The sequence below is a fragment of the Ranitomeya variabilis genome, chromosome 5 (genome assembly GCF_051348905.1).
Source record: "Ranitomeya variabilis isolate aRanVar5 chromosome 5, aRanVar5.hap1, whole genome shotgun sequence".
Classification (NCBI taxonomy): Eukaryota; Metazoa; Chordata; class Amphibia; order Anura; family Dendrobatidae; genus Ranitomeya; species Ranitomeya variabilis.
The window spans coordinates 72,439,599-72,463,719 of record NC_135236.1 but is presented as its reverse complement, the minus strand read 5'-3'; the positions used below and the strand labels follow the sequence as shown (position 1 = coordinate 72,463,719).

At 46.1% G+C, this 24,121-nt stretch overlaps 1 protein-coding gene across 1 annotated transcript; it reads left to right on the top strand.

Moving 5' to 3' along the window:
• The first annotated feature begins 5,322 nt into the window (after window positions 1-5,322).
• Window positions 5,323-23,759, top strand: LOC143774539 (uncharacterized). The gene is made up of 3 exons (XM_077262225.1): window positions 5,323-5,371; window positions 13,521-14,185; window positions 23,171-23,759. Exons 2-3 carry the CDS (start codon window positions 13,543-13,545, stop codon window positions 23,290-23,292), a joined length of 765 nt encoding a protein of 254 aa, XP_077118340.1. The 5' UTR covers window positions 5,323-5,371; window positions 13,521-13,542; the 3' UTR covers window positions 23,293-23,759.
• The last annotated feature ends 362 nt before the right edge of the window (window positions 23,760-24,121 follow it).

Here is a 24,121-nt window from a genome sequence, read left to right as displayed (position 1 = left end):
GTCATGTGCTGCTCCCATCCTACCCCCCCCCGTTCTGTTATGTGCTGCTCCCATCCTGTGCCCCCATGCTGTCATGCGCTGCTACCATCCTGCGGCCCCATTCTGTCATGTGCTGCTCCCATCCTGCGCCTCCATTCTGTCATTTGCTGCTTCCATCCTGTGCCCCCATCCTGTCATGTGCTGCTCCCATCCTGCGCAACCATTCTGTCATGTGCTGCTGCCATCCTGCACCCCCGTTCTGTCATGTGCTGCTTCCATCCTGCACCCCCGTTCTGTCATGTGCTGCCCTATTCTGTCATGTGCTGCTCCCATCCTGCGTCACAGTTCTGTCATGTGCTGCTCCCATCGTGCGCCACCGTTCTGTAATTTGCTGCTCCCATCCACATGCCCCATGCGCTGCTCCATAAAGGTTGATGGCCCCCATAAGATGCTGCTGCAATAAAAAAAAAAAAAAACATACTCACCTATCGTCGCTGGGCGCCGAGTGCTGGCGGGCCTGAGCAGGCGGGGACACCGGTGCGCTGTGGGGGTCAGGTGCCTGAGTCGCCGCTAGCTCAGGCCCCCGACACTTGCTATAGTCACCTGACCCTGATCCAGTGCTGCGCGCCGCTCCGTCTTCCGGGTCCTCTTGCTGTGACTGTTCAGTCAGAGGGCGGCGCGCAATAAGTGCGTCATCGTGCCCTCTGACCTGACAGGCAGAGGATGTGGAGGACGGAGCAGCGGGCATCACTGGAACGGAACAGGTGAATATAGCATACTCACCCTCCTGGCACTTCCCTGCTTCTCCGTTGGAGATCGCAGTGTGCGTTCAGTGCTTACGCATACCACGATCTCCTGGGAGCGTCACTCTGTGGGGTCCAGACTGCACCGGCGCTTGCGCAGTCTATAAAGGCTTCGGACAGAGTGACGCTCCCAGCGTTATATATATATATATATATATATATATATATATACACATCACATAGGAGACACTGAGACTGCTGTATATACACATCACATTAGAGACACCGAGACTGCTATATATGCACATCACATAGGAGACATCAGGGCTACTGCATATACAGTACAGACCAAAAGTTTGGACACACCTTCTCATTTAAAGATTTTTCTGTATTTTCAAGACTATGAAAATTGTACATTCTCTCTCTCTCTCTCTCTCTCTCTCAAAGTTATCGCCGGGTTAAAAAACAAAAACCGGATCCAGCTGAAAAACGGGTCCGGCGCATCAGTTTTTCACTATTTGCACCGGATCCGTTTTTTAAAAAATTTGCCGGATTACGCCTGAAACAAAAAAACTGATGTGTGAAAGTAGCCTAAGATTGGCCGCTAATTAATCCTTCCCAGTGACCACTGTGATTAAAAAAATAAAAACAAAGCCAGAATTCCTGTTGTTTTTGTCTTGCGTCCTGAAATATGAAATATAAAGCGATCAAAAGTGGTGCCGAGAAAAAATACAGTGTCCCGCAAAAAAAAAAAAAAAACAAGTCCCCGTAGACGCCTGTAGGAAAAAAAAACTAAAATAAGTTATGAATCTGAGAATCTGGCAACACATAATTTTTAATTTACTGTTTTCAAAGGCTTTTCATTATATACTAGATGGTGGCCCGATTCTAACGCATCGGGTATTCTAGAATATGTATGTATGTATGTACAGTATATAGCATCCACATAGTATATAGCACAGGCCACGTAGTATATAAGAGCCATGTAGTATATAACAGACAAATACTACGTGGCCTGTGCTATATACTATGTGGCTGCTATATACATATGGATCGCCCCCAGGCGCAGGGCAATGGGGTACTCGGCACCGGGTCCCTCGGTCTCGGTTCTGGGGATGTCACAGTGGCCCGACCCGGACCGTGGCCCTGCTGAGGGGCGCCCAATTAAAGGTGTAAGTTTGGTATTCGTGACGCCACCTGTGGTATTCGGTCAGGGTGACCGACGCTGCTGGGGAGTCCGCTGGGGTGATGGAATGGCAGCTAGATGGTGTACCTTCCCACAGGTGAAGTGTATCCCCAGGGCTTCCCAAGGTGTGTGGATGATGATAGTGATCGTTGTGAGGCGCGATGAATAACGAGGACACAAAAGTTGCAGTCTCTTTACCTTTTACTGAAGACTTCAGGGTCCGCAGTCCAGAGTACCGCTCACAGGGCAGGCTGAGTCCGGCTTGTCCGAAGGCACATCCAGAGTTCCCTTAGCCAGGAGGAAATCAGTAGCCTTCCTACTAGCGCCTGTGTGTTGTAGTACCTCCCTGCTGAGCACCACGGGAAAGTCCTCACAACCTTTGTAGATATTTCTGATGTTCTCTCTCTCTGTCCGCTAGATGATATGGATAGGACAACCCGTATAACGGGCTAGGCCTGGAGTTAATTTATAGGGACCCTAGCGACGCCCCTCTCCCACAATTGCCTCCGTGTCTTCTTAGGTATTTAGGTTGGGCAGCCAACTTGGAATTGACTGTCCTGCCTGGAGTAATGCGTAGAGTTAGTACACCCTCGGAAGGAGGCTGCCGACCTCGGGGCAGGACTCCTCCCGGTATTATCTCCTTGTGCTGTGACTTCGGTTCTCACTCTCCACAATATACTTCGCTTCTTGTCCTTTCTTAGGATGCCGCAATGAGGTGCAGGCGCAGCTCCGTAACGTTCTATCTTGTGCTTGGCCTCTGTCAGGATCCCACCCCTCACAGGGACCTCTCTGGGTCAAACCCAGGCTGCTTCTCCCTCGATGTTATCTCGTCGAAGCCCAGTCTGCTTCTCTCTGCCTAACTTCCTATCCAACCCACCAGTTTTACCCGTGTGTGAGGAGTGCCCTAGTAGATAGAAGCTTTGCTCTCCCTGGTGGACTGGAGTGTAAAGTGTAGTGTGTGACTGTGATACCTGGCAAGGTGAACTCCTTTAGTACCATCAGGTTCCCCCTGGTGGAAGAGCGACATTACTGCAACGACCAGGACTCTGGGGCGCTGCACATACATACATATTGTAGAATACCTTCTGCATTAATTCAGGCCACACAGTATATAACACAGCCCACGCAGTATATAGCAGCCACGCAGTATATAGCACAGCCCCCGCAGTATATAACACTGGCCACGTAATATATAGCACAGCCCACACAGTATATAGCAGCCACACAGTATATAGCACTGCCCCTGCAGTATATAACACTGGCCGCGTAATATATAGCACAGCCCACACAGTATATAGCAGCCACGCAGTATATAACATAGCCACGTTAGTATATAGCACAGAGATGTATATAACAGAGCCCACGCAGTATGTAACGCAGCCCAAGTAGTATATAGCAATGTGGGCACTATATCAATGGTTAAAAAAGACTTAAAATAAAAAATAAACATACTCACCTTCCGAAAGCCCCTTGAAGTCCTGGAGCCTGTGTGCGGTGCACATGGCAGCTTCCGGTCCCAGGGTTCGTATGAGCGCAGGACCTGTGATGATGTCGCGGTCACATGACCGTAATGTCATGGCAGGTCCTTCTCGCATAGCATCCTTGGCACCGGAACCTGCCGCTTGCACTGCCGAGGACAGCGAGCAACGTCGGAAGGTGAGGGTAACCTTATTTTTTTTATTATTATTATTATTATTTGTAACATTAGATCTTTTTACTATTGGTGCTGCATAGGCAGCATCAATAGTAAAAAGTTGGTCACACAGGGTTAATAGCTGCGTTAACGGAGTGCGTTACACCGCGGCATCGTGTGGTCCGTTACCGCTGCCATTAACCCTGTGTGAGGGCTGACTGGAGGGGATTATGGAGCGGGCACTGACTGCCGGGAGGAAGGAGCGGCCATTTTGCCACCGGACTGTGTCCGTCGCTGATTGGTCGTGGCAATGGTCGTGGGCGTTTTGCCACGACCAATCAGCGACTTGGATTTCAATGACAGACAGAGGCCGCGACCAATGAATATCCGCGACAGACAGAAAGAAAGACAGAAGGACAGACGGAAGTGACGCTTAGACAATTATATAGTAGAAAAGTATTATAAAAAAATTACGTAATTGAGATCCTTCACCCATAATAATCCAAAGTAAAATGTATAAATTAGACATTGAAAAAGATATAAACTGTTATTTATCCTACCCGGTGAATGTTGGAGAAATATAAAAAAATAAACTTTTTTTTTTTAATTGTAAAAAAAATGTGTTAAAAAATGAATACGCTGTATCTGCTCCAAATATGTGCCTGTGAAAACAATGACTGGTCCTGGAATAACGATGGGTCTCACCTAGCTGTCAGTGTTTCACATGACACTTTTTTAGTTTTTTTTTAGTTTTTTTTTCTTTCTGCAATTCCTTGTGTAACTTTTGGAGCCTTCCACTGTTCAGCTGCTCAGTGACATGCTCAGACTGCTGCTTCCACTAGGTGGCACTAGACTAGAGTTTGTGCTCTGCTCAGGAAAAAAAACTAGAGAAGACTCCTCCCACACACGTGACTGATCACATGGGCATGACATCATCAAAGGTCCTTTAGTCACCAGGCTCTGTCCTGCAGGTAATGTGTGTGTGCAGGTCCCGTCCTCATTGTCTCCCCTGTGACCCCGGGGTACACGTGGGCGCCCTGTGTAGGAGGGTGGGCTCGGGGTGTCCGCCGTCACTGCCCCCTCCTGTGGCCTGTGGGTGTCAGCAGGACATCGCTAGAGATCTGGGGATAGTGAGGAGCAGCAACATAAAGCAATGAGAGGGGGAGGGGAGTGTGCGGGGGCTTAACCCCTTCCTGATTTCGCTATATTTTATTTTTATGCTTTTTTTTTTTTTTTTCCAAAATCCATAACTCTGTATTATTATTTTACATTGACACAGATCTGTGACGTCTGACACTTTGTTGCATGGTGAAACCTGAGATAAAATCAAATTGAGCAAATGCCCTGCAGTAAATCAATAGTAATAGAGCGTGAAAATAACAAAGGACACTTAGTTAACATAATTTTGATTAAAAAACAATATAAAAGCCATCCCACCACGCCAAGGTGACCCCGTTCTGGATATTCCTAAGCGCTAGTATTATAGGGGTGATTGTCCGCTACCAGCACAACCCAGGGCCGGACTGGCCATCGGGCACTTCTGGCAAATGCCAGAAGGGCCGGTGCCAGTAGTGGGCTGCTGCACTGTTCCTCCCCCTCCCCCCGCCAGTGCGCCGCCGCATTTAACTATACCGGCGTCTATGACGCCGGTATAGTTCAATGCAATGATGGAGGAGAGAGCGTCTCCTGACGCTTCCTCTCCCATCATTCCCCGCTCTGCCTCTGACACTGCGGGTGCGTGATGACGTCATATCATCGCGCACCTGCTGTGTCCCGGGCAGACTGCAGCCGCCGAGACAGGAGCAGGAAGCAACGCAGGCAAAAGGAAAGGTGAGGAGAGTGTTGTTTTTTTTTTAACTGGACTGTGGGGCCATTATCAGGGGGGTGTTGGTAGGGGAGAGATGAGATGTGGGCTGTGCTCTATATATCCCTGTGTGGGCTGTGGTCTATATATCCCTGTGTGGGCTGTGGTCTATATATCCCTGTGTGGGCTGTGCTGTATATACCCCTGTGTGGGCTGTGCTGTATATACCCCTGTGTGGGCTGTGCTGTATATACCCCTGTGTGGGCTGTGCTGTATATACCCCTGTGTGGGCTGTGCTGTATATACCCCTGTGTGGGCTGTGCTGTATATACCCCTGTGTGGGCTGTGCTGTATATACCCCTGTGTGGGCTGTGCTGTATATACCCCCGTGTGGGCTGTGCTGTATATACCCCCGTGTGGGCTGTGCTGTATACACCCCTGTGTGGGCTGTGCTGTATATACCCCTGTGTGGGCTGTGCTGTATATACCCCTGTGTGGGCTGTGCTGTATATACCCCTGTGTGGGCTGTGCTGTATATACCCCTGTGTGGGCTGTGCTGTATATACCCCTGTGTGGGCTGTGCTGTATATACCCCTGTGTGGGCTGTGCTGTATATACCCCTGTGTGGGCTGTGCTGTATATACCCCTGTGTGGGCTGTACTCTATATACCCCTGTGTGGGCTGTGCTCTATATACCCCTGTGTGGGCTGTGCTCTATATACCCCTGTGTGGGCTGTGCTGTAGATACCCCTGTGTGGGCTGTGCTGTATATACCCCTGTGTGGGCTGTGCTGTATATACCCCTGTGTGGGCTGTGCTGTATATACTCCTGTGTGGGCTGTGCTGTATATACCCCTGTGTGGGCTGTGCTGTATATACCCCTGTGTGGGCTGTGCTCTATATACCCCTGTGTGGGCTGTGCTCTATATACCCCTGTGTGGGCTGTGCTCTATATACCCCTGTGTGGGCTGTGCTGTAGATAGCCCTGTGTGGGCTGTGCTGTGGATAGCACTGTGTGGGCTGTGCTGTATACTACTACGCGGGCTGTGCTATATTATGCAGGCTGTGCTATATTATGCAGGCTGTGCTATATACTATAGGGGGTATATTATATTCTATGGGGGAGTCCGTGGTATATACTATGTGCCTGTGTTATATACTATTGCGGGGGGTATATTATATTCTGTAGGGGAGGCTGTGTTATATACTATGGGGGTATATTATATTCTATGGGGGAGGCTGTCTTATATACTATGGGGGGCTGCATTATATTCTATGGGAGGCTACATTATATATTATGGGAAGGTGGGCTGTATTATATTCTATTGGGGGCTGTATTAGATTTTATGAGGGACGATTGCATCATACTCTGATGGGGCTACATTATATTCTATGGGGAGCTGGGCTGTATTCTATTCTATTCGGGGCTACATTAAATTCTATGGGGGGCTATTATATTTATATTCCATGAGGGGTGATTTCATCATACTCTATGGGGGAGAGGCTGCATTATATTCTATGGGGGGTTACATTATTCTCTGGGGTGGCTGCATTATACTCTGTAGGGTGGTGGCTGCATTATACTGTATGTGGGCTGCATTATACTGTATCGAGGACTATGGGGAATACGTTATACTATATGATATATGCTATATTATGCTATATGGAGGACTGAGCAGTGTATTTTAATATATGGAGGACTATAGGGAGTGTATTTTACCATATGGAGGACTGTGGAGCACATTATAATATATGGAGGACTATGGGGTGTATTTTACTAAACAAGTAAAATGCTGCATATTCAGATTGTTTTTGCCGGAACAAAAATCATTGTTCTCAGCAGCACATCGCCTGTGTAAACTGTAGATGTGCTGCTGATAACATGATACTGTATGGTGATCTGTTAGTGATCTATTAGTGATCGTTCTGTCCCATCATTCTGTCTCAGCTGGTGGAAAGAGGCCGGGAAACAAGCGTCCAACGACTTCAGTATTGTCGATCACACTCATTTAGCGGCCTGAGATCAGCCCTTGTAAATACAACTGAAATGCTTTTGTGTGATGTGCAGTATGTTAGCATTTGGGGCCCCATTATAAACTTTGCCTAGGCGTAGAGCCCCACTTTGCCTAAAACCGGCCCTGCCTACAAGTGTACAAAGATATTATACAGTCACCATGTGACAAGTGGGCCTGTGTAACTTCAAATGACAGGGCTGAATTTTAGTCCCAGTCCGGCCCTGGCACAACCTCTTCTTGAGCTAAATGTTCAGCCCAAGCCTATACTCCCCTGCTGGCGCCGGTCCCCCAGTGTCGGCACTTGCGGTCCCGGGGCTGTGATGCGGTGGAATGAAACGTGATGCCCGGTATAACCCGAAGGGGTTAAAAGAAGCACTGAACATATGCGCAGTAATGCCTTTTTTTACAAAGTTGTACATTATGTTCATGTTTCGCGGCGCCTTTTCAGGAGTAATCCAGATGGAAACCACCTGAAAAAGACGTCTTGTACACATAGCTAGTGTTAGGGTACCGTCTCACAGTGGCACTTTGGTCGCTACGACGGTACGATCCGTGACGTTCCAGCGATATACTTACGATATCGCAGTGTCTGACACGCTACTGCGATCAGGGACCCTGCTGAGAATCGTACGTTGTAGCAGATCGTTTGAAACTTTCTTTCGTCATCAAGTGTCCCGCTGTGGCGGCATGATCGCATCGTGTAACAAAGGTGTGCACGATATTGTATACGATGTAATGGGTGGAGGAGCTTGATACGTAGGAGCGTACGACTTCTACATCGCAAATACGTCATGAAATTATCGCTCCAGCGCCATGCATTGCGAAGTGTGACCGCAGTCTACGACGCTGGAGTGATAATGGAGCGATGCTGGAGCGTCACGGATCGTGCCGTCGTAGCGACCAAAGTGCCACTGTGAGATGGTACCCTTAGGCCGCGTTCACATGTTCAGTATTTGGTGAGTTTCTTTTACATCAGTATTTGTAAGCGAAACCAGTGGGTGATAAATACAGAAGTGGTGACGTGTTTCTATTATACTTTTCCACTTATTGTTCATTTCCTGGTTTTGGCTTATAAATACTGATGTGAAATACTGAGTGTGTGATCGAGGCCTTAGACTGCTTCACACTCCAATTTAGAAAGTTGTGGGATTCAGGTTAGGGCCAGTGAGAATAGAAGAAACACACAGGTATGTGATTTCCAACAATCTCCAGGGGCTTCCGGAGTGTTTGTATATTTATGCCTCTCGTGAATATAGGCAATTCCATACTTGATGGCAAACAGCAGGATTCACCGCTGCATGAAAACTAAAAGACGCTCCCTGTGTCCACCCACCTTAGTCAACCCCCCCCCCCATTGAATTCTTTGATCTAGTAGTTGTGAGAACTATCACAACCTAAGGCCTGATCCACGGTCTTCATGGAGCTCTCGTATCTGTGATAGCCTATGGGGCCATTGACATGTCTCTGATTTTTCGCGGATTGAGATGTCACAGAAAATTGCGGAGACACGCATAAATTTCAGCAATGCAAGTCAATGGGCCCGTGAAAAAAATTGGACTGCACTCTGAGAACATCCGAATGCAGTACGATCTTTACGGACTGTCCAGAAAGGAGAAGGTGGAGAGTTTGGGTTTGTTTTTTTTTTTGTTTGTTTGTGTGAGAACATAGGATGACACTCGTACCACACTCTGATCAAAATATTTGGTCCGTTTTTCTCATACATGGCAAAATCGGACGTCTGAATTAAACCTTAAGCTCACGGTCATGTTCGGGTCAGGAGACCCACGGTCAGTCTGTGCAGTATTGACTAGGAAACACAGAAGTCTTAATTTGGCCTCAGGCATCATTCGGACATCCCAAGCAAAAGGTAATATACTCGCACTGCTGTCCCTTGCGATCACCTATTAGCGTGCTACAATACGCTGTACCAGCTCCTATTCCCCCTACTCAGTGCATGGGCATATGGGGTGCTCAATCAAAAGAGGTAATAATGTAAAAGCAAGAGAAAAAAAGTGATCAGCACTCACCATTCCCGATGCTATAAAAAGTCTTTATTAGGACATGGACACGGACAGGGAGATCATGGTGTGCAGGGATGACAGCTGTTTCGCGCTACATGCGCTTCCACAGATCCCGATGATCCCGATCGGGATCTGTGGAAGCGCATGTAGCGCGAAACAGCTGTCATCCCTGCACACCATGATCTCCCTGTCCGTGTCCATGTCCTAATAAAGACTTTTTATAGCATCGGGAATGGTGAGTGCTGATCACTTTTTTTCTCTTGCTTTTACATCATTCGGACATCCATTTTTCACATACGTGTGGCTGTTCTTATGTCTGTTTTTTTTGCGCAGTAGATCACAGAGACGGGTCTGATTTTTGATCGGTGTCACAGATCAAACTTATCCACAAAAGTCAAATTCACGAATGGACGGCGTCAGTGTGCCATCCGTATTCTATCTGTATTTAACATTGCAAGCTTTATAAATTTTTATTTATTTTTTTATCCGTGAGAATCACTGATGAAACACCAATGGCAAAAGCTGACACCCGAAGCAAACACTGCTGAAAAGCAGATCAAAAACATTGATCAATAAGGCTGTGTGCCCACGTGGTGGATTTTTAGCGTTTTTTTTTGGCGGTTTTCCGCTGCAGAAATGCTTAAAAAACGCTTACATAAAGCATCCTATTATTTGAATGCATTCTGCAATTTTTTTGTGCCCATGTTGTGTTTTTTTCCACAGCGGTTCCTTTGTGGTTGGGGAAAAATGTATAAGAGACACATATTTCACCTTCTTTCTTTCCATTTTACACCTCAAAAATATGTAAAATGTTATGAAAATTAGGCTTTAAGTACGGTGAAAGAAAAGGCAAAAATTGTTTGAATATTCAAACAAGGGAAAAAAAATACAACTCTTGAAACTCCATGTATTAAAAAAAAGGCTAAAATGTGTCTGGTCATGCAGGGAGTAGTTGATTGGTCAGTCTTGAACTGGTTAAATAGCGCAACGGGTTTAATATACGGTAAGTTGGAATTTGTCCAAATTCAATGCAAAATGGCATTTATAGGCTGCATTCATGGTGTATATTTTTGCCATGATCGCGTTCAAACCCCAACGTTTTAAAGATATATTAAAAAAAGAAAACAAATGACTGCAACGTGTGAACACAGCCTAAGTGACTACTGCAATCGAAGAATTATTCACCCCCCTGGGTAGAATCCCTCATAAGAGCCTGCAAATTAGGTGTTGTTTCAAGCACATCTGATGTAATAATCAACGGCTTTATTCTGTGAATTAGGTGTGCTTGATATATATGAAAAAAAAAAAAGAAAATCTAATAGAAGGACGAACTATCGGTTTGTTGTCTGTGACATTTGATGGCTAAGATAAGAGAGACATCCAAAAAGTTTAAAGAAGATTACTGCCTTAGGCCGGTTTCACACGTCAGTGGCTCCGTTACGTGAGGTGTCAGTTTTCTCACGTACCGGAGACACTGACTCACATAGACATATTAAATTCAATGTGTCTCTGCAGATGTCAGCGTGTTTTCACGGACCGTGTGTTCGTTTGAAAAACACGAAGACATGTCAGTGTTCATGGGAGCGCACGGATCACACGGACCCATTAAAGTCAATGGGTCCGTGTAAAACACGTACCGCACACGGATGCTGTCCGTGTGCAGTCCGTGTGCTGTGCAGGAGACATCGCTACAATAAGCGCTGTCCCCCCAGCGTGGTGCTGAAGCCGCCATTCATTTCTTCTCTACAGCAGCATTCGCTGGAGAGAAGGAATGAAAAATCATTGTTTTTTATTTTTTTTGTTTTTAAAATAAAGATCCTTGTCACCACCCCCCTCCCACCCCCTGTTCGCCCGCCCGCTGGAAATAAAATACTCACCCAGCTCCCTCGATGCTTCCTCTCAGCGCCGCAGCTTCTTTCTGTATGAGAGGTCACGTGGTACTGCTCATTACAGTGATGAATATGCGGCTCCACCCCTCTGGGAGGTGGAGCCGCATATTCATCACTGTAATGAGCGGCACCACGTGACCGCTCATACAGGACAAGCTGCGGCGCTGAGAGGAAGCATCGAGGGAGCCGGGTGAGTATTTTATTTCCAGCGGGCGGGCGCACAGGGGGTGGGAGGGGGGTGGTGACAAGGATCTTTATTTTAAAAACAAAAAAATAAAAAAAACATGATTTTTCATTCCTTCTCTCCAGCGAACGCTGCTGGGGAGAAGGAATGAATTCCGGCTTCAGCACCAGATGCAGGGGACAGCGCTTATCTCTAGCGCTGTCTCCTGCACGGTCCATGTGGTACACGGGTGGCTCGTGTGCCACGTGAGGACACGGATAACTCCGGTACCGATTTTTCCGGTACCGGAATTATCTAGACGTGAGGGACAGACCTTACACAAATAAGAAAAGTAAACAAAAGATGGCAAAAGTATTGAATGTTCTTAGAGATAGAGCTATAAGTAGAGTTCTCAAATTCAAAGTTACAGGATCGGATCATTGGTCTCACTCTCATGGCACAGTAGTAAGATAGGATGATGTCTGCAGCAGCCACTGTTCTGCTGAGGCAACAAATGTTCAAAAACTCCTTGCCGAACTCCACAACTTTCATCTACACTGACCCAAAAGTACAAGAAAGGGCCGCTCCAATATGCTCAGAACTATATAAATAATCACAAAAGTTTAGGAATTTTGTTCCGTGAAGAGACTAAGCAAAACTGGAACTATTTTGGCCTATGGATCAGCAGCATGCCTGAAGGAGAAAGAAGCATACACTAAAAAGAACACCCTGCATGCAGGGAAGCATGGTAGTGGCTTGTTTATACCTACAGTGAATCATAACAGTTGCTCAATGAAGCCCACAGTGAAGCATGGAGGAGGCTCAGTGATGCCTACAGCGAAGCATGGGAGGGGCTTGATGTTGCCTATAGTGAAGCATAGGAGTGGCTCAGTGTTATCTACAGTGAAGCAAGTCAGTGGCTTGGTGATTCCTACACTGAAGCATTTAGTTGGCTCGGTGGTGCCTACAGTGAAGCATGGCGGTGACTTTGTAATGCCTACACTGAAGCATGGCGGTATCTCCGTAATGCTTTGGGGCCGTTTTGCTTTCTTTAGCACTGAAAAGCTGCAGAGTGTGAAGAGCAAAATGGATTCAATTAAGTTTCAGGAAATCCTGGTAGAAAACACGCTGCTTCTGTGACTAAATTGAAGCTTGGGCATCATTGGACCTTCTTTCAGGATTATGATCCCAAGCATATCTCGAAGTCCACCAAACCTTGTTGTCAGAAGAAGTCTTGGAAGATTCTGGAGATGCCATCACAGTCGCCTGACTTGAACTCCATGGAAAATGTTTGGCGAGATTTGCAAAAGGTGATTGTAGCACACAACTCAAAGAAAATTAGTGACCTGGACGTTATTGCCCTTGATTTATGGGCTAAGATCCCTCAGGAAAGCTGCCAGAAGCTGGTGTCTAGTTATACATCACATTTACAGCCGGTCATAACAGCCAGAGAGGCAGTAATAAGTGCCAACGATGCTTGACGTGAAGAGGGTGAATAATTTTGAGACTGCAGTAGTCAGTAAAAGTGGCATCTTGTGTCAAATTTGGAGGAACCACTTGTTATATTAATTTTTGAGCTCTTTACATTGTTCTTAATTAATTGCTTTAATGCAAACAGCAGAAAGTTTAACTTTAGCTAATAAGCCTGAGTTTTTGAATAATGTTAATAACAAGTGTAGGACTTAACTAAAAGGCTATGATTCTAGTAGAAGTCAGGAGGCAGCAAGACGTAGTTGACTAGGTCATCCTGGCCGCCTCCAATAGGCATATACTGCCAAAAATGATGTACAAAAGAGCACACGGCAACTCCGTCTGCATCATTATAGTCAGTATCTCCGTCAGTGCGTATGCCAAATCTGGTTTTCGTGGAGATCGTACATAAGCACCGACCGCCGGAGCCACTGGCTGTAGGAGATAACGCTTTTTCAACCCAACCTAACTATGACTTTCCGGTCCACCCATTGCCCCGTTATGGAGGGGTCGGTATGTAATCAGACTAGTCTGTCTGGGGCAGTACATAGAACATATTAACCCCTCTAACATTTTGGTTCATGTTACAAGTCTATTTTTTTTCTCTTTCATGTACAGGGTATTAAAAAAATTCCCAATCATGCCTAGCTGTTTGGTAAACCAATGTGTTAGCAAAACTGGAAAAAGAGGCCAGAACGGGCGGGTCATTTTGCACCCCTTCCCGAAGGATATCTCCAGAATAAAAGTATGGCTCCAGCAGACCGGTCAGATCTTTAAAGATCTAAACGCTTTGGCCCAGAAGATACTTGATGAAAACAAGCAGAACAAATACCGCCTGTGCTCGTGCCACTTCACCACCGATTCATACATCATCAACATTGACGGAAGATCGTTAAGAGTCGACGCCGTTCCCTCCATCTTTCCAAACGTCAAAGAAGGCGAATGTATCATCGAGGAAAATTTGAGAAAAGACCGAGTCAGAAAGAGAAAAAGACGTTTCGATACAGGAACCAACAGGCTCCATCACAATGAAAGCGATCCTCCAATAATCGATAGAATAAAAGTGGAAGAAGACATGTGCCAGGACTATTCAACCAGCTACGATTATGAATCCCTCAAGATAATAAAAGTTGAGGAAGAATCACTTGAGGATCCACAATGGCCAGAAATAGAATTTCGTGACGTCGGAACCCAGACAGATCACACGCTAGTAAACTCAATCCTTGTTTTTAAAGACTGTCGACCAACGGAAGATGGCATTCTGGAAAGTCCACCATTGCCCGGTATGTATCAACATATTCAATTTTTCTCTCCTCCTCTGTGTCCCACCTTACAGTAAAAACAATGTTTTAATTTTCTTGTGAAATGTACAGTCGATGTACTAATTTTTGAACAATTTTGCCATCGTTCTGAGGTTTTGGCCTTGTCTACACGACTACACCCCTACTGGGCAGTGATCTCTGACACTGCCCTCAACGTTGGCCCCTTTATTCTGTCGACTGGTTGGGGTCTCCACAGTCTTGACCCCATTTATATACTGTTACTCATAATGTTGGGGTAAAAAAAACTGATGGATACTGTATCAGCATTTAAAATTTTTTTTTTTTAATAATCTATATTTCTATGAATCTGTCAGCAAGTTTATTTTCTATATAAAATCACAGCTATTATCACCAAGTAAACAATAAACAGTATCTACTACGTTATGTCAAATTTTTATGACCTTTTTATTGATACCATTTTGGTGCAGATATGATCTTTTGATCACCCGTTATTGCAATTCAGGCGGTTTGATTAGTGTTTCTAGTTACGCCATTTATTTTTATATTTTGATAGATCGGGCTTTTCTGTACGTAGCGATACCAAATATGTCAATTTTGACCTTTTTTTTTAATTGTTTTATTTCAAATGGGGCAAAACGCGGGTGATTTAAAAAAAAAAAAAAATTATTATTTTTTTTTTAAACTTTTTACATGTTTCAATAGTCTTTTTAGGAGACTGGAAGTTGCGATCTTCTGATCGTTTGTGTTACACATAGCAGGGCTGCAGCCCTTCTATGTGTACTAAAAATGCTCGGCTTACGTCATAGGTCGTAAAGGGGTTAAAATAGTTGACAAGCATACACAACAACAGAATAAAAGAAAAAACGTTAAACAGAATAGGGCAGTGTGCTTACAAATCAGTAGGGCACATGAGTAATCTATACATACACAGTGATAATATAAACAATCATGGTACATGAGTATAAAGTAGAAGCTAAGTTTATAAACTGTCCTCCATACAATACAATAGAAAACAAGCCTCATAACATATGTATGGTGCCGCTAATCGAAACAACTGTTGGTAGTGAGCCAAACATAGCCAGTCTATATACACAGCTCCCTATCAGAGAGAAAATCTAACAAAAGAAAGGCACCCATAAAAGGACAAGAAGATGCCATACTGATCATGTGCCATTATGTACTGAACCACACTGCCCAGTACCCTAACACGCGTTTCGCATGCAGATTTGTCAGGGGGTACTGGGGCACTGTTCCATAGTGGTGTGTGTATGTGTAGTCTATACAACACCTGACAAAACTGCAGTGTTAATGGGAGCGTGTGCGCCATCCATCGCCACATCGCCCTCCTTGGCCGACGTCCCAAAAGTTGCACTGCGCATGACAGGGTGCTACGTCATCACTGCCTCCCCTTACTTGCCCGGCATCCAATTGGAGCTCTCACTGCACTGTCCTGCCCAGCGTGACTTCCGAGACTCCAGCCACACACGCCCATTAACACATTAGGATATCAGGTGTTGTATACACTATAGATTATATATATATATATATATATATATATATATATAATACCGGTATGGAACACTGCCCCAGTACCCCCTGACGAAGCCGCACGTGAAACGCGCGTTGGGGTACTGGGCAGTGTTGTAAAGTACATGATGGCACATGGTCAGCATGGTATCTTGTACTTTCTATAGGTGCATTTCTTTGTTAGATTTTCTCTCTGATAATGTTTTATTTATGGGATCTCTTTTTATTCTGCTGTCTGTCAATTGTTTTAATAAAGATTGAATTAAAATTTGGCATAACGTGGTAGATACTGTTTATTGTCCTACTTGGTGGTAATAGCTGTGATATGGTATATTTTAGGTACCCCCAAGATTTATTGATATTGAAATGGGTCTATATATCTATTCTTAGTAATTATTTTTATTTTTTTATGAGCAGCATGATGTAGGAGCAGAGACCCTGATTCCAGCGATGTATCAATTACTTGGCTGCATGGCGGAGTTTTGATTAAAGACTGTTTTTTTATGGTGCAGATCTAGCAGTACTCTGAATGCTGAGCTCTTTATAACCCGGCCCACACCACTGATTGGCAGCTTTTTGCCTATGCACAGTGTAAACAGGAAGCAGCCAATCAGCAGTGTGGGCGGGAGTAGGCAACCAGGCAACAAGTTCACTAGTTCTCTAGTGATAATTTCCTGCTGATAAAACCGCGATTTAATAAAAACTACAGCAAGCAGCCCAGTAAGTGAGACATCGCTGGAATCAGGATCTTTGTCTCTACATCTTGCTGCTCTCGGGTTAGGTGGCAAAAACCTGGTGACAGATTTTCTTTAAGTGGTGAAAAAAGAATCAGAATATTTGGTGTCTCACCATTTTTAGAGACCCGTAACTTTTTGAATTTATTGATTTGTTAGTACAATGGAGCTGTCTTGAGGGCTGTTATTTTTCTTGGGGTATATGCAAAATTTTTATAACTTGTTGTTATTGTGATATCTAACGTGGTTGTTTTTATTTATTTTGATGTTGTACTTTGGAGAGGGCTTAATTGAAATGGATTTAATTTTGGTTTTTAATTTGTTTTTTAATAGTTAAAAAAAACACTTTTTTAGTCTCTCTAGGGGACTTGAATTTGTAATCATTTAATCACTTGTTTCTCTTTCGCCTCATTGGGGGACACAGACCATGGGTGTACGCTGCTGCCACCAGGAGGCTGACACTAAGTATTACAAAGAAAGTTCGCTCCTCCCCTGCAGTATACACCCCTCTGCTGGCTCCCAGCTAACCAGTTCTTGCTTAGTGTCCGTAGGAGGCACATGGACTGGTCTGCTATTCAGACCCGAAGAATCTTTTACCTTTTACAACGGACGAAGGGGGCGACGGATTCTTTCATGTTCCGATCTCCCCCGAACCAACAACAGGCGAGCACTGGAGTTTCACCTCTCCGTATCCTCTCCTGCGACGTGGGAAGCCACTGCCTGAGCTGATTCTAGGGGCGACGGGCCCCTTCATGGCACCGATCTCCCCCCTCCCTTATCAGACGAGCACTGGAGTGTCACCTTCAGTATCCTCTTCTGCAGCCAGGCCTATTGCCGGACATTCAGCCCTGTCCACCAGGTTTTACCCTCGGCTGTTCAGAGGCACCTTACATTGTGGCGTCCGAGCAGCCCCCGCTGCACCACCACTATTAAGAGCGGATGGTACAAGGACGGATGATGGATTGAGGTTTATCCCTACACCGTCCACGCTGCACAGAACAGCGCTGAAACCCACATCCGCGGCGGCTCCATGCCGGGACGCTCAACGATGGTGAGTGGATCCATCTTCAGAGGGATATCCATAAAGGCGCAGGCAGCCTTAGCCACTTTCCTGTGGCCCACCTCTCTGAGGTAACGCTCTGGCCGGCTACAAAAATTTAGCCCCTGGCTTCGGCCGATGTGTAGGCCGCATCCCGGAAGTCTCCTGAAACGCCCCGCTGGTGTCGCCCGCCTGCTACAGAAATTTAGGCCCCGGCTTGGGCCTATTCAGCATCGTGTCCGTCGCTCCGCCCCCCGAGTTGGCGCTTCTCGCTCTCTGCGAGATTTTATCTACTCTGCAGCTCACAGTGGCCATCTTGGTCCACCCGGCCGGCTCACACTGAGGCAACGATTTTTAGCATTAAGGGGGCACAACCACTCTACATCAAGGCATTAAACGCGCAAGTATTCTCCCTTCTTAAAGGCACATGTAGTATTGTCTGGTTTTAAAGGCGCATGTCCAGTATTGTCTGTTCTTAAAGGCGCAGGTCCAGTATTGTCTGGTCTTAAAGGCGCATGACCAGTATTCTCTGTTCTTAAAGGCGCATGACCAGTATTCTCTGTTCTTAAAGGCGCATGACCAGTATTCTCTGTTCTTAAAGGCGCATGACCTGTTTTGGCTGGTCTTAAAGTCGCATGTCCCGTATTGTCTGTTCTTAAAGGCGCATGTCCAGTATTCTCTGTTCTTAAAGGCGCATGTCCAGTATTGGCTGGTCGTAAAGGCGCATGTCCAGTATTGGCTGGTCGTAAAGGCGCAGGTCCAATATTGTCTGTTCTTAAGGGCGCATGTCCAGTATTGTCTGGTATTAAAGGAGCATGTCCAGTATTGTCTGGTCTTAAAGGCGCATGTCTAGTATTGTCTGGTCTTAAAGGCACGTGACCAGTTTTCCCTGGTCTTAAAGGCGCATGGCCAGCATACCCTGGTCTTACGCACATGGCCAGTATTACCTGGTCTTAAAGGCACATGACCAGTATGTCCTGGTCTTAAAGGCACGTGACCAGTATGCCCTGGTCTTAAAGGCACATGACCAGTAGGCCCTGGTCTTACGCACTTGGCCAGTATGCCCTGGTCTTAAAGGCACATGACCAGTACGACCTGGTTTTTAAAGGCACATGACCAGTATGCCCTGGTCTTAAGGGCACATGACCAGTATGACCTGGTTTTAAAGACACATGACCAGTATGCCCTGGTCTTAAAGGAACATGACCAGTATGCCCTGGTCTTAAAGGCACGTGACCAATATGCCCTGGACTTAAAGGCACATGACCAGTATGCCCTGGTCTTAAAGGCACGTGTTCAATATGCCCTGGACTTAAAGACACATAACCAGTATGCCCTGGTCTTCAAAGCATATGACAAGTATGTCCTAGTTCTTAAAGGCACATGACCAGCATGCCCTCCTCCTAAAGGCACAAGACCAGTATACCCTGGTCTTAAAGACGCACGACCAGTATTCCCTAGTCTTAAAGGCGCATGACCAGTATTTACTGGTCTTAAGGGCACATCATCAATCCGAAGCTGGTCACCCTAACTGAGCTCTGGAGCCTTCGCCACTCATCCCCTAACCGCAACCCATGGTTTTCTCAGACCTCTCAGACCAAGAGATTGAATCCCTCTGTGAACCCTCTGTGGCTCGGAGTGCTCGCAGGACCGAGATACATGGTCCCTCTCCTACATGGGAGCGTCCGCTAGCAGGGGCCGCAAGTGTTCTAGAAAAACGTACAGGCGTCTGCAAAACGGAAGTTTTTCATTTCCTATTCTCTCCCCCATGATTTGTGGAGAACAACGCTGAATATGGATCGCATATTGCCTTGGATTGCAAGAGCTTCAGAAAAGGAGGGACTCTCCTATTTATACCATCAACAAATCGACGAGCAATTCAATGGACAGAAGCCGCTAAGTAGGTTGCCATACCTGGTCTGATTTTTATGGGAGACGGGTCCTTTTAAGGGCACCGATTCCCCCCACATCTTCAACAGACGAACACATGCAGTGTCGCCTCCATGTATCCTCTTCTGCATCCAGGCCTAATGCCAAACAACCTGCCCTGTCCACCCGGGAACCTCAACTCTGGGGATGTACAGAGGCACACATCTTTGGCGTCCGAGCACCCCCCTTTGTATCAATTTAGGGGATGATGCAAGAAAGCGGACGATTCCTCTCCACGTCCCTGTTAACAGAATGGTGGATCGAAGGTTCCTAATTTTCTACTCTGCACGAAGATGGCAAGAGGCCTGCTGGTTGCAGCCCCGCATTCTGCCACTTGGCAGTCTAACCGGGTGGAATTTCTTGTGGTATACCTACCAGTATCCCTGCCCGATGTATCATCAATTAAAAAACCACAGACGGTCGGATAGCAAATCTGGTTCGTTCTGTCTTGTGGCTTCGGGTTCAGCGCTCTACCCTTCTTTAGCGCCACATGATGTTGCTTGACCAATAGTCTCCTGGTCAGAGACCTTATCTACTTCAATTCAAATCACATCTTCTGAGCGGGAGACTAACAAGGGATCGTATTTTTTCTACAGACCCATCCAGCAGTAGAAGCATTGTCCTGGACAGTCTAGATCTAAGAGATCTTGGTTTCACGAAGGAGAAAATGAAAAGTATGATCATTCCTGGACCTCAAACTTCTAACAACTTTTGACAAGGCCCTCCTTTTTCAGATGCAGTTCCTCCGCTCAGCCATTACTTCAACAAAAAAAAAAAAAAAGTGGAGTTTTCTGGCATCCTTCGACATTCGGTTTTCTTACCCTCACATGCCTACTTTTTTCCCCTCTACAATTATCTCTTCTCCTTTCCATTCGCGAACAGCATTTTCAAGTCACGACTTCGCCCTTCAGCCTGGCTACCGCACCACAGTGGTCGCAACGCTCATAGCAGTTGTCATGTGCTTCTTGCACCCTAGAAACATGGTCGTCCTGCCCTACTCGGTCGACTTTCTAGCCGCTCTACAAGGACTACGCTAAGTCGTCTATATCACTTGCAATACCCTCTCACTTGGGCTAGCAGCTAAACTTAGACAAGTTTTTTCCTCATTCCCAGCCCAGCAGATCCTCTTTGACGATGATCCTGCACAAGAAGGATGGTAATTCTCTCTCTCGAGTCAAGGTCGTGGCCCTTCAACACGGAGCTTGTGCACTTGATCACTCATTCCCTCGGTTCATTCAATTAGCTAGGAGGGTTCTGAGCAATAAGACGAAAACGGAAGTAGTTTTCTTTTGCTCCGCTCGTTTTCAGCAAGTCAATCAGGCTTTCAAAAGGTAGTCTCTAAGCTCCTTCCTCATCCAGAGCCTTCTTCTGGTCCAATGGTTATTAGGGATACCAATACCCGTCTTCTCCCGATCATTTCTCTGGGGATCCGAACAGTACGGCTAATCCTACAGCAGGTCCACTGCCCTTAGGCGGGTCAACCATCCATCTTCAATTTGGATAATGCCACGGCTGTGCCATACGTCAATCATCTCGCAGGTACCCACAGTCAAGCGCCATGGCCGAGGTACCTCGCACTCTCTGATGGGCCGAGATCTATCATTCGGTGATCTCAACAGTACATGTCCCTGGAGTAGAACACTGGGCGGCTGACATATTCAGCCGTCAGGGTTTTCTCCTCATGTGAGTGGGAACTTCACTCGGAAGTCTTCCTTCACATCTGCCTTCACTGGAGTACTCCAGATGTAGGTCGGATGGCGTCCAAGCTGAACGCCTATGTACTCCAGTTCATGGTTTGGCTTCAAGATCCAAGTCCATCGCAGTGCATGCTCCGTTTCTTCCACGGTACCAATTTCCATAACTCCTCTTCCACTACGTCTTGAGATCTTTTTGGAAGCAGAAAAGGCCCCCAGTGATCACGGGAGACCCGCACTGACCATGTCAGGTTTTCTCGCTTGCGGTACTAGTATTCCTCCGTCTTATTTCGTCAAAACTGGAAATATGGACCTTCTCGCAGGGAGCCTTCACCTGTAGTTCTTCCCTACCGCGTACCGTTAGATCTGGGGGACCTTAATGGTCCTGGGGATCTTACAGTAGACTCCTTTTTCGATCCAGAAAGACTTTACTATCAGGGAACGTCACTCCCCTTTTTTCTCTGCGTTCTTGTCATCCTGATGAGTCTTCAGAGCTTGCCACTCTGTTCCTTTCAGTCTTTTTCCCTTATTACCATCAATGCATCGTTGCCCTCAAGCCATCCCCTTCCCTCGTTGCCAAGGTGGCTTTGTATTCCCACTGTTGCAGGGGCATCGTCCTCTCATCTCTTTCGGCTCCAGTCCACACAACGGAATGGGTTCTCCATAATCTGGAAGAAGTGAGTGCTCCAAGTGGGTACGTATCGAGGACGGCGTCCTTCCGAAGGTTGGACACTTTGCTTGGGCTTCTCGATGGTAAGTAGGCTTCCTGACGGTCACAGGAAGGGTTTAGCCGTGTTCATCGGCCACGTTAGCCTGGTGGATTCTTTTCACCATCCAGGAGTCCTTCCGTGCTAGATGTCAGCCTATCTCCCTGTCTCAGGGCTCTAGGCACCAGGCGTCGGCAAGCACGACCCCAAGCTTGCGAATTCCTCCAGTCCGCATGCATTCTTGAAGCATTATAATTCACACACTTCCACAGATGTGAGTCTGGGCAGGCGGACTTTGCAGGCCGCCTTGGCGCACTTGTAAGTAGCGGTTACACGGCCTGATCTGATGTTGTCCCCACCCAGGGACTGCTTTGGGACGTCACATGGTCTGTGTCCCCCAATGAGGCGAAGGAGAAATAGGGATTTTTGTGTACTCACTGTAAAATCCTTTTCTCCGAGCCATTCATTGGGGGACACAGCTCCCTCCCTATTATTAGTTGTATTTGTTTTTATCATTTGATATGTTATACTCTCATATATAATGTGACATGCTATACGCTTATATGTTGTTATTGATCTCCTACTGCTTTTGCACCGAACTGGTTAGCTGGGAGCCAGCAGAGGGGTGTATACTGCAGGGGAGGAGCTAACTTTCTTTGTAATACTTAGTGTCAGCCTCCTGGTGGCAGCAGCATACACCCATGGTCTGTGTTCCCCAATGAATGGCTCGGAGAAAAGGATTTTACGGTGAGTACACAAAAATCCCTATTTTGTATGTTGAATAGCACAGGACTGAAGTATATTGTAGAAATCATGGTCTGCTCTGGACACCAGCCTGTGGCTGAGCTTCACAGTAGTACCAAGATGGCCACCACAACGACCTTCAGTTGGCACCTGGGTGCTATGGCAATTCATCGACACCCTGAAATTACGTCCCAGGTGGACTAATGGGTGCTGACCCTATGGACAAAAGCTACATGAGTCAAACTTTGTAAAAAGCAGCAAAGAAGATCCATACTCTATTGATGCACTGCAGTCTACGAGCCAGGATCTTCTTAAGGCAGCCATGTCCACCTACTTTGGCCATTCTAGGACTGACCCTCCCATTAACGTCTCTTGACGTGTGAACCTCTGATTTATACACATAGCCCCCATTTGTTTTTAGTGGGAGTTACTTTTCCTTATGGACTATTATAGTACAAAAAATAGTGTCCTCTTACCTAATTCCCCATCTAAGGTTAATGTGTCCTTCCAAGTATTCTACGAGAAGATCCCTCTCTGTGGTTCCACCTCTACCAGCCATGGTGTACATAAAACAAAGCTCATGTTAAGAATCTCCTTGTTTTTTGTTGCAGGTGTGCGCCCCATCAAGGTCAAAAAGGAACCGGAGTCTTGTTCAGAGACTGAAGGGTCCACTCAATATTGGAAGGTGGAAAATTTTGGGTGCGGCGACCAGGAACCTAAGATACAAGACTAACAGTGCGGTGGAGTTTAGCATTTGGTCTATTATTCAAGAGACTTTACATGATAAGACCTGGCAGACAAAAGTTTCTGTAAAGGATATGAATCTTTAAAAGGGTTGTCCACTACTAGGACAACCCCTTCCAAAATTCAACGTTCGGCCCAGATAAAATAATAAAGCCTATACTCGCCTCCTGTGCCGGCTCCGTTCCCATAATGTCGGCATTCTCTCTCCCCAGGGCTATGATTGGGTGTTGTGACACTGGCACCCAATCAGCGCTGACGTCACTGTCTCCACCTTCATACGTGACATGATCGCGGGGCGCCGATGGGTTGTCGTGATGACTCGGGTGCCTGCTGAAGACCCCTGAGCCTGTCATTACGATCCTCCTGTGATTGTGATTTTCCCTACACATAACTCGTGCTATCAGATGATCCCAACTTCAAGTCCCCTAAGGGGACTATTAAATACAATAAATAGTGGGGAAAAAAAGTTTAAAAAAATATGAATTTTTTTTTAAAAAAAAAGCAAGTTCAACTCACCCCTGTTTTGTTTCATAAAAAATAAAACAAAAAAACATAAAAAATACACATTTGGTATTTCTGCGTTCATCCTCTCAAAATCTAAAATAAATTAATCCAATTGGTAAATGGCGTAAAAAAAAAAAAATTGAAACACCAGAATTACGTTTTTTTGACCTACGCAACATTGCAATAAAATGCAATACAAGGCGATCAAAACATTGTATCAGCTTGGCGCGCAAAAAAAAGGCCTTCACCCAGCCCCAGATCCCCCCAAAAATCCCCAAAAGTGAACACATTATGGAAAATGGCGACAAAATTAA

Bases quoted from the DNA above. Each gene is read 5' to 3' on its own strand.
- LOC143774539 (XM_077262225.1), top strand. From the start codon at position 13,543: ATGCCTAGCTGTTTGGTAAACCAATGTGTTAGCAAAACTGGAAAAAGA. The intron at 14,186-23,170 runs GTATGTATCAAC...TTTTTGTTGCAG, and splicing joins GGAAAGTCCACCATTGCCCG to GTGTGCGCCCCATCAAGGTC.